Source organism: Myotis davidii, unplaced genomic scaffold (genome assembly GCF_000327345.1).
Source record: "Myotis davidii unplaced genomic scaffold, ASM32734v1 scaffold946, whole genome shotgun sequence".
Lineage (NCBI taxonomy): Eukaryota > Metazoa > Chordata > Mammalia > Chiroptera > Vespertilionidae > Myotis > Myotis davidii.
The window spans coordinates 1,341,174-1,358,988 of NW_006297395.1; the positions used below are offsets into that span (position 1 = coordinate 1,341,174).

At 48.6% G+C, this 17,815-nt stretch overlaps 1 protein-coding gene across 1 annotated transcript in view; it reads left to right on the forward strand.

Annotated features, from left to right (window-relative positions):
• SPON1 (spondin 1) overlaps nucleotides 1–13,610 on the forward strand; it is a 267,507-nt gene extending 253,897 nt beyond the window's left edge. Inside the window, exons 8-16 of the mRNA XM_006773190.2 lie at nucleotides 1,983–2,184; nucleotides 3,217–3,357; nucleotides 3,734–3,809; nucleotides 4,780–4,962; nucleotides 7,126–7,296; nucleotides 7,389–7,556; nucleotides 8,383–8,547; nucleotides 10,017–10,277; nucleotides 11,898–13,610. Coding sequence (XP_006773253.2) covers nucleotides 1,983–2,184; nucleotides 3,217–3,357; nucleotides 3,734–3,809; nucleotides 4,780–4,962; nucleotides 7,126–7,296; nucleotides 7,389–7,556; nucleotides 8,383–8,547; nucleotides 10,017–10,277; nucleotides 11,898–12,061 — 1,531 coding nt within the window. The 3' untranslated portion in view covers nucleotides 12,062–13,610. The remainder of the gene's footprint in view (nucleotides 1–1,982; nucleotides 2,185–3,216; nucleotides 3,358–3,733; nucleotides 3,810–4,779; nucleotides 4,963–7,125; nucleotides 7,297–7,388; nucleotides 7,557–8,382; nucleotides 8,548–10,016; nucleotides 10,278–11,897) is intronic.
• Nucleotides 13,611–17,815: the final 4,205 nt, after the last annotated feature.

A 17,815-nucleotide genomic window follows, 5' to 3' on the forward strand; every position in this document is an offset into this window, starting at 1 on the left:
CCTCAGCTCTGCCACGCAGGGTGTGCCGACTGACTCTAATCCTCCGCCAGGCCGCTCATGGGCCGCCTGCCTGATTTCTACAGCCCTGGCTGTGCCACGCCAGCACGACCAAGGGTGATCCCCATGTGGGGCCACGTGTTCGGACCATAGGTTCAAGCTTACAACCACAGCCGTTGGTCATAATTGTACTGGGAGGGCCCTGCCCTCCAGCTGGGACTTGCACGTGGCAATGAGAGGACCCTGTCATTTCATTAGTCCAAGGCTTGAACCTGGCCAAAACACCGTAACCGCGCCCCACACCTGGCCACTCCTAAGACTCCTTAGCAGCACAGGGACAGGCTGAAGAGCTGCCTCTTGTAGTCGGGGGTTGTCAGCCAGAGGCCCCTGGCTCTGCAGCCGGTCCAGCTGGCCGACTGGAGAGCACGGCTGTGAGTCCGGGCCGGGGCGGGGCCAGGGAGGCAGCAGGATCTGGTGCAGATCTCAGCACAGTGAGGAAGGGGCAGGGTGGAGGATTCAGAACTGGATGATGAAAAGGATACTGACCTTGTATGGACTTGTGTTGCGGTCTCCATTCTACCACTTCACTTGGTGACTTTGGACAAATAACATAACCCATCTGAGCCTAGGTTTCCATATCCATAAATTGGAGTCGGGTATCCCGTTCTGAGGATTCGATGAGAATGTATAAGAAAGGGCTTAGGGCATTGTTAGCCAGTTTTTATTTGTAAAGTTCATCTCACATCCAACACAGCTGGGCTCACATGTAGCACAAAGTATTTATTCATTCATTTATTCAGAAACATTTACAGAGCATCTACTCCGTGCCAGGCACTGTTACAGGAACTGGAATTAAAGCCGTGAAGAAGGCAGACAAAAGCCCTCCTTTCCTAGTCAATAAACAGATAAACAAATAAATAAAGGAATAGTAAATGCTGTGTACACATTAAAAGTGGATGGGACTTAGCCAGTTTGGCTCAGTGGATAGAGCATCGGCCTGTGGACTGAAGGGTCCCAGGGTCGATTCTGGTCAAGGGCACGGGTCCTGGCCGGGGCTCATGCAGGAAGCAACCAATCGATGTGTTTCTCTCACATTGATATTTCTCTCTGTCTTTCCCTCTCTCTAAAAATCAATGGGAAAATATCCTTGAATAAGGATTAAAAAAAAATAGTAGGTAAGATGGCAGTATATGGTTCTCTCTACGTGTGGCCAAAGGATAAACTCAGGAGAGAGAATGGTGTAAACCACTCATGGCCAAAGGCACGGGGGAGACCAAGAATCCGCCTTCCTGTGCCTTCATCCTTTACACCAGGCTTGTCAAACTCAAAGGCTAACACGGGCCAGATAAACAAGGTTTAAGTGCATCTGGGCCGCAAAAAAACAAAAGCTTCCATTTTCATAGAAATAAACGTAAGTTTATTTCGATAGAGACATGCTGAATACAAAGAGCTAAAATAAATGAGTCATTATTAACATAAAACATTTTTTAAAAAATTAATATTCTTTTGAACATTAACTTATCAGACACTGAATAACTGCATAAATTAATAAGTGTAATGCAAATAAACCTATTTTCCTTGTTCTCCGAAAGCGAAATATTTCTTGTTGCGCATACCAAACAAGTCAGTCCAAGACTAACGATGTGGCAATCGGCTGCTAAATATTCGCTGCTAGTATTAGTGGAGAGAAATGGTGCACCCGCGCTTAATTTGCGTAAGGGAAATGAATGCAACACAATTCTAGTAATCAGTCATTAGCGAACGTTGAGGTTCATTATTAATAATTATGCAACAGGATATTGTAAAAATTAAGTTACGAAATTATTATTAAAACGTTTCTTACAGACCGTTATGCTGGCTGAGCCACAAAATTATTCATTGTGAGCTGCGAGTTTGACATGCTTGCTTTACATGGTCTGGCCAGATGTCCCTCAGAGTGTGCACCCCTGGACCCCCTTGTGTAATGGTCTCTGTTTGGTTTCCAGGAGAGCAGCACCCTCGGCTGAATTTTCCGTGGACAGGACACGCCACTTAATGTCCTTCCTGACCATGATGGGCCCCAGCCCCGACTGGAACGTGGGCCTGTCCGCCGAGGACCTGTGCACCAAGGAGTGCGGCTGGGTGCAGAAGCTGGTGCAGGACCTGATTCCTTGGGACGCAGGCACTGACAGCGGGGTGACCTATGAGGTAGGCGTGTGCCTGGGGTGGTGAGTGACAAACCTTGCCCGCCTCCGTCCCGGCGTCCTGGACCCAGACGTGAATCTGGCCCGGGCGGTGGCCTAGACGAACTCACAGTGTGGCAGGGGAGGCCAGGGCGGTTTCATCACCACGTCCTCACACACAGTCTGATTTGGGCTCTGGACAGTGTCCATGCGGCCGGTAGGAGGGCACAGAGAGGGGATTTGCTAAAGAGCCGCTCATGGGTGAGCAAGGGAACAGCAGGTGAAGGGCACTGCATGGAGGAAGGGGGAAGTGGGAGAGAGGAAAGAAAGGGGGGACTGGACCATATGCTGAAGGTTTCTGGACAACCAGGCTAAGGAGTTTGGAATCTCTCCTGAATGCCAATATTTCTCAGATATGGTCAATACGCCAACAACATCAAAATGGAGCCATCAGAAAACCAGTGGTAGAACAATCGAGAACAGGTGATGGTGACTATAGTTTACGGGATAAATGTGGCCTACCACCTCATTTGGAAATAAAATTTTTGAACCTGGCCTCACATATTCAGTTACATGTTGTCTGGGGCTGTTTTCTCACTATAACAGCTGAGTTCAGTCCTTGCGACAGACACGGTTTGGCCCACAAAGCCTAAAATATCTACCATCTGACCCTCTGCAGACAAAGGTTTGCCAACGCCTGGGCTGGTAGGAAGAGCTCTGGATTCAGGCCAGCCCGGCTCAGCCATTTCCGAGCTGTGGGGACCTCTCTGAAATTTAGCTTCTTCATCTGTGCATAATCCCACCGTGTACATGGGAGACTCTGAAAGTACAGACCTACAAATTTCCTTGCACGACACATGGCGTGAATAGAATTCCATAACATAAATAGTAGTTAAACTTGTTAAATTCCTATCAAGGTTTTTGTTCTGATCATATTACAATCCAATTGCTTTGCGAGCAAACACACACAAAAAAATTGCTTTTGTGGTTCTTAACCAATTCTATTTCCCTCTCTCTGTATCTGGTTTTTTTGTTATTGTTGTTTTCCCCATTGCAGTCACCCAACAGGCCCACAATTCCCCAGGAGAAAATCCGGCCCCTGACCAGTCTGGACCATCCTCAGAGTCCTTTTTATGATCCAGAAGGCGGGTCCATCACTCAAGTAGCCAGAGTTGTCATCGAGAGAATCGCCCGGAAGGTACTGGGTTAGAGCTCACCCTGGCATAGACCTTTCCCACCAAGGGTTCGAGGAGACAGTCCCCCTTTCTGCTTTAGAATCATGGGGTCCCTGGCATATTCCGGGATGTAGGATTGCTGGGCCTCCCAAAGTATCTAGTATGCAAATTATTCAGGTTTCATGATGAGTCCCACAATCAACTACTAATATCTGCCCCGGGTCAGGAATTGGAAGCTGTGACTTTATTGCCATTTTTTTTTTCAGTCAGACTGTAAATGTCGACCCAGAACTCCGCCTTGTATACACAGGGTGGGCATTATATTTTACATCCTCCCTCATCTTCCCCCTACCCGTTCCATTCTTCAATGGGAGCTCTCTGAGTAAAGCTCTCTTGCAGGGGGAACAATGCAACATCATACCAGACAATGTGGATGATATAGTAGCAGACCTGGCTCCGGAAGAGAAAGATGAAGGTGCGTTGTTTCCCTTTGTTGCCAGTGGCAACCTAAATTGGCCCCATCTTTTGGGAAAGCAATTTGCTAACATATTTTAAAAGCCACAGATACTTGTGTCCTTTGACTTGGTTGTCTCATCTTTGAGAAGTTCTGCTTGAGAGCTATGATCCAAAGCAAGCCAAGACTAGGCACAAAGATTCAGGGAACTGGTGAAGGTGTGATACTGGAATATGCACTCAACAGCATCGGGCCTTTAAAATGACCGTGTAAATGGCATTTGCGTAGGCTTCACAGTACTCAGGTCACTCCCTGCTTTGGTTCTCACACTGGCCTGTGAGGCAGACGTGGGTGAGTCCACTCCCCCAGCAAGAAGAGTGAGGCCCAGATCCCACCGTCAGGAGGGAGTGGCAGGGCCATGGCCGCGGCTCAGGTTTTCTCATGGGATCCCTCTCACCTTTCTGCCACGGTTTCCTCGCCTGGAAAATGGGGATCATAACAGAACCTGCCTCAGAGAGAGTTGTTATGTCTCCAATGGGATAAAACATGTTTGGTTCTTAGAATGATGTTGGCTCATATTAAGTGCTCAGTGAACATCGGCTGCTCTTATTCTTATCATGACACCCATGTGTGTATCATGATCATGGGAAGATGAAGCAGCAACACAAAGAAACCTGTGCTTGCCCACATTGCCTGTGACATGCCCACGATATTTGCCACGGTGAGGGAAATGAAAAGATGTTCATTTGTTGAGGGGAAGGGATAGCAGGAGAATCTTTACTTGTTATTAGGTTATGTAGCTACCCGTGGAATGCTGAAATAAAGGTTTTAAAGGGAAGGGGCAGGCTTGCTCCCATCCCAGGAGTACCAGGCTCACGGAGGCCAGGCAGGCAGCAGGGATTTTCTTGTTTCCCAATGAGCTTGTCTGGGGAGAGGACCAGTCTCAGCAGCCACAGGCTCCCAGGGAAAACCTGTCACCTGCTCTTCCCAGATGACACCCCAGAAACCTGCATCTACTCCAACTGGTCCCCATGGTCCGCCTGCAGCTCCTCCACCTGCGACAAAGGCAAGAGGATGCGGCAGCGCATGCTGAAGGCACAGCTGGACCTCAGTGTCCCCTGTCCCGACACCCAGGACTTCCAGCCCTGCATGGGCCCGGGCTGCAGCGACGAAGGTGAGGAGGCAACCCAGGCCAGCAGGTGGCGGGCAGAAGCTCAGGAGGGAAGGGCTCTGCCTGGTGATGTCGGCCACTCATACCTACTCAGGCCGGGTCCATAGTGGGGCACCAGGACCCTGACTGCAGTTTTCAGTGGGGTCCACCTAGGTCAGTCCCCCATCTCTAACAGTGTCTCCAGGCCTCTGAACACAGAACACATTTTATGACATCAAATGAATTATTGAGATTGACTGACCACCTGCCTCCTTCCCCAGCCACCAGAAGAAAATATACACCAGTTACTGAAGAGCTAGCAAACATCTCCTGACAAATTACAGATAACAAGCAGCCTGCTCTGGGCCTTAACTCCAGCCTGTTTTAAAGAAGCAGATGAACAGGTTGGGCAAGATTGCATCTAGATCCCTGGCCCTGATTCTGGGTCAGGACCCTCTGGCTCTCTGTCCTGCCTGAGCCTGAGGCAGAGCACTGGCTTCCTTGTGTCAGGGCCTGGGGAATGATTGCAGGAATCCTCAGTCTCTCTCTCTCTCTCTCTCTCTCTCTCTCTCTCTCTCTCTCTCTCTCTCTGTGTGTGTGTGTGTGTGTGTCTGCAGCTGCTCAAAGGTCAGGCTAGAACTACGAGCTTGCGCCCCTATGTCAGGATGGCTCAGGCTTCCAGATGGCGCTAAGCTGATTGCTGTGCAAAGGTCAGCTGCCTCCTTTCCAGAATACGATTCCTCCCTCTGTCTGGGCAGATCTCCACTCGGCGCTCTGTGATCTTAACCACCTCAGAGAGGCAGTGAGGCAACGGGAAGGGATAAGACTGAGCTGGTTTATGGCCGGAAGAAAACTGCTTCCAAGCTGAGGATGGTTGAAGAGAGCTTCCCCCACTGCACGTCATCCACTAGCTGGCTCTTCCTGGGGGGCAGTCTAAGGACCCCTCCTGGCCGCACTTCCGCGGTGGTTTCTTGTTAACGGTGTCCGTGATAAGACTCTGCAGAGGGGAGTGAATTTTAGGATATGCTTTTCTGTTTCTGCAGGTCAGCCTCTCTTTGTACCTGGGGCCCATGTTCCCCAGAGGCTACTCGACCCAAAGTCAAATAAGGTTCTTTTGTGCCCACAGCAGGCTCCCCTCTGCACTGGTTATTTGGGGAGCATTTAGAACAGGAAAGAAGCAAGGACCCCTTTGGACATTTGGAACTCATTATATGACCTCATGAGTGTACGTTGTATTGTGCAACCACAATAAAATAGCCGTCGTTAGAGTTTCTTCCTGATTATCTGAGCCAGCCCTTTATCCCAGGCCTCATCGTCTCTGCCCACTTCCAGGCACCACTAGAAGGGTCCTTTGCAAATGAAGATCTGGTCGTGTCACTCCTTAGCTGAAAACTCTGTGGCTCCTCACTGCCCAGTGTGTAAACTCCTCCGCTTAATATACTGGCAAAATAGTTCTGCGGAGAACCAAGGTGGAGGCTTGGTGAATATGAACACTTGGACACTCACCCCCGCAGTGAACACTGTACTGAAAACACGTTGTTAGTTAAGGCGCCTGAGGATGTCTGGGGGACGCCTCTCAACTCCAACCTCTTCTTCTCACAAGTCACTGGGGTTGGTGGTGAGGGTATTCTTCCTGCTCAGAGTAATGTCTTGCCAGGTTATGGGCAGCCTGAATTGGGGCTTGCCAAACCCTGAACCTCCACCCATATCACACCGGAACATCATTATCTTACTTGGATGTACGTGCACCTTTAGTTAGCTTTGTCCCTGGGTCTAACGTGGGTGCCAGCTATGATTTCTTGCTGTGCCACCAGTATCGTGTAGCTACACTGTCCGAAGGTTAAATGACCATGTGTGGGCACCACACGTGTGCAGGTGGCAGCCTGTGGCCACGTGCAGGCTGGCCTCACACTCTGACTCCAGTCTTCCTTTCCAGCTTCATCTCCCAATACCACACACATACACACTCTCTGCAGGGTGTTTGCATAAGCTGTTTCCTGTACCTGAAATGCAAATACCCATTTCCCACCCAAGTTCACTCAGATGTGCCTCTTGTGTGAAATCTTCCCCAGAACTCCCAGCAGGGGTGACTTTCCCCCTTCTCCTATGCTCCCCAATTCCCTGGGCTTACCTCTGTCATCATATTTTCAATGCCTGGGGCTGCAGCGTCTGCTCCTTGTGTTGCAGAAGGGTCCACCTGCACCATGTCCGAGTGGATCACCTGGTCGCCCTGCAGCATCTCCTGCGGCATGGGCATGCGGTCCCGAGAGAGGTACGTGAAGCAGTTCCCGGAGGATGGTTCTGTGTGCACGCTGCCCACGGAGGAGACCGAGAAGTGCACGGTCAACGAGGAGTGCTGTGAGTATGGGGACGCTGGGCGGGCGGGGCGGGGCGGGGCCCGGGCCCGGGTCTGAGGCAACCAATGACTCCGAGGCCACTGGACTCCCCAGCTTCCAGCAGCTGCCTGATGACCGAGTGGGGCGAGTGGGATGAGTGCAGCGCCACCTGTGGGATGGGCATGAAGAAGCGGCACCGCATGATCAAGATGAGCCCAGCGGACAGCTCCATGTGCAAGGCCGAGACCTCTCAGACAGAGAAGTGCATGATGCCCGAGTGCCGTGAGTGGGTGTGGGAGGTGGGGCAGGGGAGGGAGACAGGGACAGGATGGGGGACCACAGCACCCCCTTCTACCACCTCCATCAAGGTCGGAGGTGGGGTAGGTTCCGTTCCACCGTCCTTGCAGGCACTGCTAGGATCAAGATGAAGGCCATAGCTGTGTGGACATCAACCAGACCCAGAGAGAGTAGCCTCCTTTGAGGGACTCTCTGAGCAATGCTGGGTGGCAAATTGGTGACTTTTGGATAGAATTCACCTGCAGCATGTTTATAGGGGCCCAGAGTAACCTTGTGAGGGTAACGATACACTCAGGTGGCATGTGCACTCCCCAGGTCATCCGAGGCCTCCCCACTCCTGTACATTGGCTTTGCCTGGCCCCATAAAACACTGCACCCCTGCTCTGTGCACAGATGCACATAGGCTCACACATATGTACACATGCACAGAGTACATACACATTCTAGGGGTTTCAGCACATGTCCAAAGATGCCACATTGAGCCTAACTTTTAGTGTATGCTTCCTGGGGTGTGTGGGAGGTTTCTGACTCTAATAAGACCCTACTCAGACCCTCAGTGGTGTTTCAAGTGGGGACTTGTATATTCATATTACTTGTGTGTTCAGTATCATGTGATGTCACGTCAGCCTCCAGCAGGGCCAGAGGAGTTGCAGGAGAGTGACAAGAACAGCAGGATCACTTGAGTGTCTGAATCTATCCGTCAGTTTCACCTTATTCCATGGACAAGAGTGGGGACAGGGAGTGGGGGGCACAGGGATCAAAGGAAGCAGAGGGGGCTTATTCTCAGGGGCAAACCTGGCTCTCCGCCTAGACACCATCCCGTGCTTGCTGTCCCCGTGGTCCGAGTGGAGCGACTGCAGCGTGACCTGTGGGAAGGGCATGCGGACCCGCCAGCGGATGCTCAAGTCTCTGGCCGAGCTCGGGGACTGTAATGAGGAGCTGGAGCAGGTGGAGAAGTGCATGCTGCCCGAATGCCGTAAGTCCTGGCGCTCCCACACGCCCGCCGTTAACCAGCCCTGTGCCGGATCACACTGCTAGGTCAAAATGTCCAACCAGCCCTGTGCCGGATCACAGTGCTAGGTCAAAATGTCCAACTGTTTGCTGGGGAGGGAGAAAGAGCTTGGATTTCCATCTCTGTGTTAGCAAAGTGGGTTTTGTTGTTAATTCTAAACCTGAGGATATTTTTCCATTGATTTTTAGAGAGTGGACAGGAGAGGGAGAAAGAAACATTGATGTGAGAGAAACACATCGATTAGTTGCCTCCTGCACATGCCCCAACTAGGCTGGGAATTAAGCCTGCAACCCAAGTATGTGCCCTTGACCGGAAATGAACCCTGGGCCCTTTAGTTCATGGGCCAACACTCTATCCACTGAGCCGAACCGGACAGGGCTCTGTTAGCAAAGTAATTTAAATAAGCGTCTATAGACGCAAGGATGGTTTCCATTTTGGACACGTGGCAGTTAACTGGTTAAACTCTCAGTCAGTCTTCTCATTAGTAATGAGGATCCCACATCCATCTGCAAAGCACACAAACTGCAAGTTGTTGTGCAGTCTGAACAGGAGACTTAGATGAAAACGCTTTGCACAAGCCTCGGTAAGCCTTACTTATTAGTTCTTTCCCTCCTCACCTTCATCCCCAATTAGCAGCTGTCTAACGCTCGGTAAGCCTTACTTCTTAGTTCTTTCCCTCACCTTCATCCCCAATTAGCAGCTGTCTAACCAATGGATGTTCCAAGCTTTTTTATTTTATTCCTCTTCCCTCTGACCATTTTATTTGTCCATGACGAGAGGGTGGACACTGAGTCAGTGACTCCTGTACCCTTGCAGCCTTGATAAGGAAAACAAGCCAAGCTCTCAAAAGCTCAGTGCCCACCCATCTCCTCCCAAATCTGCGATCAGCTGTGTGCATTACACGGGGACTAATCCTGAGGGGAGAGAGCCTGCTTTTCTGGCTACTTTTCCAGGAGAGCTTCTCTTTTAGGTGTTGGAAAGTCAGACACACTTGGCTGTGATCTGCTTTTTGGCTTCCTCTGAAATGCACTTGCAGTCGTCTTTCATGCTCCCTCTCCCTTAGGACTCAGGCTGCTTGCCCAGATTCAGATCTATGCCAGCAGCTCACAGAGCAAGGCAAGAGGCTCTGTACACATCCACAAAGTCCTCTCCCCGCCCCTCCCCAACCCCCCAAGCCTTCTTGAGTCACAGAGAGGCCATAAAATGTAGGTTATGACCTGGGCACCAATCCTGCCCCTCCTGCTTACCAACCGTGTGGGCTGGATGAAGTTAGTCTGCCTCTTGGAGCCTCAGTTTCCTCTTCTGTGAAATGGGATAACAGCACCTGCTCTGCATGTCTCACAGGCTTGATTTGAGATGTTCAAAGGAGAGTGTAAGTGGCCGTATCTTGTTTCAGACATGAGATGCACTCATGCCCTTCTGTGTCTTGCCAGCCACTGATTGTGAGCTCACCGAGTGGTCCCAGTGGTCGGAATGTAACAAGTCATGCGGGAAAGGCCACATGATTCGAACCCGGATGATCCAAATGGAGCCTCAGTTTGGAGGTGCACCCTGCCCAGAGACTGTGCAGCGAAAGAAGTGCCGCCTCCGGAAATGCCGAAACCCATCCATCCAGAAGCTGCGCTGGAGAGAGGCCCGAGAGAGCCGGAGGAGTGAGCAGCTGCGGGAAGAGTCAGATGGGGAGCAGTTCCCAGGTACTGCTCCCACGTGTGAGGCTGGAGTGCAGGGGGATGAAGGGGGGAAAAGCAAGGGGGTCTTGAAGAGCCGTAGGAGTTTGCCAGTTAGAGCAGGAATAGTCATTGCAAAGGCACAGAGATACCAAGCAAAGGTATAAGGAGAGCGGCAGGAAACCCGGCTGGAGCGGTGGGGACCAGGCCTGCTGACGATTGGAGACTTGGTTCTGTAGGTTTAAGCCAGAGTGACTTTCACAGACATGTTGAGTGGTTTGGAGGAGGCACAAAGCCACTTACTAAGTTTTGTTTGTAGCCTGGGAGAGAGATTATGTGCCCCCTCCTCCAGCATAACTTGAGGGGGGTTTAGGACTTAAATCTCCCCACCTGAAGCGACACTGCTGAATAAGCTGATCCCAGCGAAGACTGCAAAACCATCAGTAAATCCATGAAACAATGAGATGGGACGATCCATGGTTCAGTCTTGGGTGCAGGCCAACGGATGGTCTTTGGATTCCCTAGAGTGGGTGAGGAAGGTGCCCGCATAAACGTGAAGGTTAAGGGTATGTCGTTACACTGTTTTTAAAAGCACAGCTCACATTACCCTTTTCTTCTCTCTTCCTTACGGCATTCCATCTAGGGCGATGAGAAATGCACATACAAGGAGCTATCTGACAGTTCATGAACTTTCTGATAGCAAGCTGCTTGCACACCAAAAGCTGTCTGTTGCACATGGTAGTCGGTCGGCTAGTCAACACTCATTTGAGCCCCACCAGGTGCCAGGCAGACACTATGCCAGGTTTTTCTCCTCCATGAAACTCAGCATAGTATTGAAGGATCATGAACGTGACTGGTTCTACAACGCAGTCATATGGAGAAAGCCAAGGAAAAATATTTTTTTTAAAAAAAGATCTAACCTTATATCCGGGGTTCAGGGAAATTTTCTTTGGGAAGGGCACATTTATGTAGGAAGAATAGTAAATTACACTTGCGTTTACTTAGTATTTGAGAAGGAGGCTAAATACTTGGGGAGCAAAGCATAAGAGAAAGACGTGATTAATTGCAACTTGCATCATTGCTGCCTTCAGAAGCCACCCCAAACAGTAGCTACTTAGAAGTCATGTATTAACATGATTCTGTGCTCAGTGACTTGGGCTGGCTTAGCTGGATGCACCTTCTGTGGTCCAGCTTCAGTCCTTCGTGTGGTTACTGTCAGCAGCTGGCTCACCTGGGGCTGGAAGGTCTACCCGGGCCTCGCCTGCATTTCTGGGGCCTCAGAGAGGGTGGCTGGGGCCCCTCCCACAGGCTTGCTCCGTCAGTCTCACCAGGCTTTCTTATGTGGCGTGGAAGGTCCCCAGCAGCTATTTTTCCAGCCATTGGCAAGTCATATAATCAAGCCCCGATTCAAGAGGTGGAGAAGCAGACAGCCCGGTGATGGGAGGAGCTGCAAAGTATTTGCAGTCTATCACCTAGGAACTATCAGTTCCTAATAGGGACTCTAGCCATCATTTAACTCAACAACTCATTTCGTACAAGAGCAGAGGAGAAGCCCAGACAACCAGATGTGGCAGCTGTTTGCTAGAATTCAGCACCCCTGTGCTGCCCCAGGGTCTGCTGGCCTAACCCGGCTTCTCGTGCTTTCAGGCTGTAGGATGCGCCCCTGGACAGCCTGGTCGGAATGCACCAAACTGTGCGGAGGGGGGATCCAGGAACGCTACATGACTGTCAAGAAGAGGTTCAAGAGCTCCCAGTTTACCAGCTGCAAAGACAAGAAGGAGATCAGAGCCTGCAACGTTCACCCTTGTTAACAAGGGTCCAAGTATCCAGGGCCCCGCTCGAGATGCCAGAGTCACCGGTGGCTGGATCGTTTGTTTGCTTGTTTGTTTAAGGCAATTTAAATCGTGTACGCTAGTTGTCATTTCCGCCGTGTCATTCGCCCAGTGGTCTTGTGGGTCCCGGGGACCTCCTTTCTGTATACTTGTTTGTGGGCACAGCCTGAGCAGGGCTCTCTCACCCTCAGCCAGTCCTCCTCCAGCACGAACATGTCAGCCACCCTGTACCACACGGAAATGTGTCCCCCGAGAGCATTCACCGGGCGCAGGGCAGAGACCTGGCCTCCAGGAAGGGGCAACTGTGTCTGGAAATGACTCTGTGCCTCAGTCCCGGGGTGCAGCAGGAAACACGCCCCTGATAAAGAGAGCAGATCCCCTCATTCTCTCTGGCCCGCCCTCTCTTGCAAGAAGCTATGGTTTGCTCATCTCTTTTCCCTTAGTGGAGCGTGAGGTCCCTTGTTGAGTCTCCTCGGTCATCAATAGTTCTTGGGGAAGACAGAGACGGTAGACAGGAAGAGGAGCATTGAAGTTGGATGGCTTTCTTCTTTCACTGAGAAATTCCGAATACACTTCTCTTTCCTGATACTGGTTCCTGATAGCCCAAAGGAAATGATGGCGGATTTATCTGAATATAAGGGTGCCAGTTCTTATACCTGATGCACAGGGTCACTAGTCTAGAAAGGATTTTTGCCTTGTTTTGAGTTGTTTTTTGCCATGATTCTCCTAGGAAGCCAGTCTTAAGATGTTTCCAGTACTAGGTCCTCACCAGAACCAAGGCCCAGGCAGCAAAAGGGGCCTCACTAGCAATCCCAAACCTGAGTTTTTAAAAATCTCCCAATATGCATCTAGACCTTTACGTTTTCAAACCAATTCTAACATATTTTACTTATGCAAAACAAACATTTTGCTGAGTCTCCCCACAACGCACCACGCCATTCTTCAATAAAAATATATCTCTGTATTTTAAAGTTTTTTTTAATCATAAAATTTTATATGTAACGTTTTTTCTTTCTTCTGTAGATAGAAAAGGTGTTGCTAAGACATTTAGAAGATAGGAATCTAGGGAGAAGAGAATATGACAGAATCAAGCTGGGCAAGAAAATCTGCTGGGAAGTTAAGCCTAGGTCAGCACTCCACCCTGGGGTTCTGGTCCTAGGCACAGCCGTGGGGAAGGAAGGCCATGGGTCTCCATCCCCTCCCCAGCACTCATCAGTACCAAACAGGGAGACTTGACTGCCAAGAATTAGTGCAAAAGGACATTTTGTTGAACCCACTGGCAGTTCTTATTCATTTATTATTAAAATTCCTTTTGTTTCCGTTGCAGGTCTTTTTCATTATGCTTTATCCAAATATGTATCATGGATGAGATGCATACAATGCTTTGAATACACTATTTTAAGAATTTACATTAAACACATCAGGATATTTTCAAACACAACATGTAGTATATGCTTTAGCCCTGAGTCTGTATTATTTTCTTTAACCCAAGAGGAACTGTTCAATAAAAAACTCATTTGGGTCTGGTCTTTTGTGTTGTTACACGAATGAAGTGTCAGAAGGTTGGGTCTGTTTACAGTTGTTATCCACCTCAATCCTATTCAGCTAAGGATGGGGATTTTGCTTCCTCATTCTGGAGGTGCCATTATTGTCACATCTTTGAGTTCCGGGAGGTTTGTTTCCAACATCATTGTTGTAGCCCTTTAATAAACCGCTTTCTCCCCCTACAAAGGAAGGTAATATAAATAAGAGGCTTAGCCCTAGCTGGTTTGGCTCAGTAGATAGAACATCGGCCCACGGACTGAAGGGTCTGGGTTTAATTCTGCCCAAGGACATATACCTCAGTTGCAGGCTTGATCCCTGGCCCTGGTGGGGGCACATGCGGGAGGCAATCAATCGATGTTTCTCTCTCGTCTCACCCCCTCCCTTCCACTCTCTCTAAAAATGGAAAAATATCCTCAGGATTAACAAACAAAACAAAAAAAGAAAGAATAAGAGGTTTAATTTTCATTTGGACAAAAATAAAAGTAGATACAGCATCTGCTCTCTTTGGCACTATTACTCTTCGCTATCTAGAGGCATGCTTCCTCTCAACCCATGAAAATCAAAATTCCTTAAGGTGGTGATTCCTCAGTAACTCAAAGGACAGGCCACCCCAGTGTCTCATGTTATTTGGTCCCTATCGGGTACACTTTTAATCCTAATTTTGGAGCATTAAAACCAGGTAACTGGTTAATGGCTGAGAATGGGTAACATCTTCCTCGTTACATAAGTGTTATTTCTTTTGCTTACAAGGGGAAATTTATAAGAAGCGCCAAACCTCTTTTTTTTTAAAAAAAAATATATTTTATTGATTTTTTACAGAGAGGAAGGGAGAGAGATAGTCAGAAACATCGATGAGAGAGAAACATCGACCAGCTGCCATATACCTGGGTTGTGGGGATGTGCCCACAACCCAGGTATATGCCCTTAACTAGATTCGAACCTGGAACCTTTCAGTCCGCAGGCCGACGCTCTATCCACTGAGCAAAACCGGTTTTGGCAAAACCTCTTTTTTTTTACCCAAGTCTTGTGTTAGGTGATTTATAGTTTTTCTGGCTAACCAGTCATTTTGGAAATAAAGACTTTTTACCTCAAAAATGAAATTTGTTTGAACTTGCACTTGAGATAGTAAACAGGTCATAAGACACCCAGCAAACCTTGCCATATAAAGAGAAGCTGTAATTGTTGTATATATAGTTTTATCAATGCCAAACCAGCTGTAATTGAACTTACATCCACATTTTCAGATTACAATACATTCAGAGAGATAGTCCCTAGCCAGACACTGGGTCAACCACCTGTCGCCTTGCCAATGCGTTATTTGAAGGAAAACTGTTGTAGCAAATGAGAAAAAAGCCTGAGCTTCTCCGGACCCAACACTGAAAAAAATTAAAGACGTTGTGCTGTTTTTAATGTGAACTTTGTGTATTAAACATGTGTCAGGCATACTCAAGTCTGTGTACTTCTTCCACGAAGGGCACATTACACATTCTCACGGGAAACTTAGTTCAGGTCAAGTCCGTGACCAAAATGTCAACACACAAAAATTCTCCATGTCAAGGTGTTCCTGTGACCGAACAGCCCACACTGTTCAGGCAAGTTTAACGGAGTTCCATACAAAGTATACGAGGACATACAGTCAGTTCCTTTTGTCCCACACAGAGTTAAATGGTTATATCTTAAAGGAATGGGTATCATTGTCGAAACAAGACAAACTATACATATTTAATCCCTAATTACAACACAGAATCAAGGAAGACACAGACATTCCACTCTTAGTTATTTGGTACCAGTAACCTTAATAACAGAATGATTCATTTTGTTCTTTACATTGCCCAAAGTCGAGAATGAATGAGAATAAAATAGTCCTTTGGAAAATGAGTGAGATGCTCTAACAAACTGTAAATAGCAGCTGAATGCAAATGAGCATGAAGCTAATTCTTCATTTTAGATCTTTTGAAATCTATGAGCGCAAGATCTGTACTAAAATGTCAGATTTAAATAATGACATCCTGCTTCAGACACCCTGTCGGTTCAGGTTTTATACACTCTGCAGGGCAGAGGCAGATGTCACGTGATGGCTGAGCAAGAGAAACCTGGGTTCAAACACCCCTGTGCCCCTGAGAAGCCGCGAGAGGTGGGGCCAGTTATTTGAGCTTTTCTGGTCTCAGGCTTTCATACAAGCTTTCTTACATTAAAGGATTCCATCCCACCTCCACGATGTAGCCAATTCTCATCTTGAGAACAAGTCCTGATGGTATCCTGACATAGGAGCCATGGAAAGCCAGTTTTACCCACCAGTCCTCACTTCTTTATAAACCAGTGAATGCCCATTTTGTGTTGAAGCTGGCTTGAGTTCCACGCCTGTCACTTATAACAGAAAATGTCCTCACAAATAAATTATAAATGCAATACTTTGACCCAGGTTATCATCAGAGAGAAATGCAATTTCAGACTTTCCAATTAACATTCATAATGTCATAATGTAAGCTAGCATTCATTAACATTTACTCAGCGTGCTTTAAATACTCAGATTATGTTCTTAACTACTTCCTGGCTTTAGAATTGATTGGTAAGAGTTTTCATATTTTAAGCAGTTGTATGTTTAAAGACTTTTCTTTTATTTCTAACTAGGGGCCCAGTGCACGAATTCGTGCACCGTGAAAGGAACTGTGGGCTGTGAGGCTGCGGTGGGCACAGGGGTGGGTCTTGGCTCATCCTCCACACCCCTCACCGGCCCCTCCCACGCAGCCCTGGTCCCCTCTGCTGGCAGCTCCGCTCCCGCCACCGCCCCCACATGCTGACGGCGCTGGCCCCACTAGCACCCGCTGATGGCGTGGAGCAATTGGGGCTGGTGCTGTCAGCAGGTACAAGTAGCAGCTGCTGCCCTGATCGGCCCTCAGGAGCAGGGGGAGGTGGAGAAGCCCTCAGGGGCGATTGGAGCTGGCAGCCGCCTCTCTACCTGCTGCTAGCGATGGTCCCGCTCACACCTGCTGCCAGAGCCAGTCCCTCTTGCACCCTCTGACAGTGCCGAGCAAAGAATTTTCAGTAACAACCAGAGGCTTGCCCTGATGACAGCAACCAGCGCCCCACCTTGGTCTGGCACCCTTGCTCATCTGCTCCACCATCCCACCACGGTTGATGCCCACCATGTTCCACGCTCTGCCACTTGCTGCCAATGCCCACCATGTTCCACGCGCACCCCCTGGTGGTAGCGCATGTCATAGTGATCGGTTCGGTTGTTCTGCTGTTCAGTCTATTTGCATATTAGGATTTTATATTTATATATAGATAATTTTAAGTATTAGCAAAGGGGAAAAGGGCAAACATATTCAAGACTACTGACTCCATTACAATAGTGGTGTCTCTTATTTTTTTTTTAGTACTGGCATGCAACGCCCACTGCATGATCCTAACCTGGAATTTACTGGCCTGTCTGGGAATCAGAGGGCCACTTGTGAAAAACACCGGACTCTCCAGCACCCTTACTTACCACATTGGTGCTGCTCACAGCAAGATCTGCGGCCTGAGGACGCCCTCAGCTGTTCATTACCATCCTATTAGATGCAGAAACTGGAAGCAAGCACTTAGAACATTTTATAACAATTTGACATTGCACGATTTCCAAGAGATGATTGTTTTTATAGTAATTCATTTTTTATTACATTTAGCAAAAGTATGTCCACAGGAATAAAAATGAAAAATTTAAAAAACTGGCCCTTCGTCACAGACAGTCCGGGAAGGGCTGCAAAACGCCATCCTCACTCACCAGTCAGAAGAGGACACAAGCATGCGAACACTGGGCTTTTCAATCTTTCAAATGCTTAAGCATCTACATAGTGATATCTACCTGCAGGCTTGTATGCCTACATTATCTACAGTTAAGTACCCTACACTGGCTCTTTTTCTTAATCCTCTAACATCCTACCCTATGGAGCAAGATAACTGCCCCACTGCCCATAGAATTTCTGAGAGGAGTAACTCACGCTTACTTCCCCCACTTCTTCGTCCTCCAATCACACCTCATCCTCCTATAACCTGGTTCCCATAACCAGTAGCTGAAACAAATCTCTCAAAGTCATCAGCAACCTCTGACACTCACTGCTGCTTCTTGTATGCCTTTCACCACCCCCTCGTCATCCTCAAAAATATGTCTCTTGCCCTGGCCGGTTTGGCTCAGTGGATAGAGCG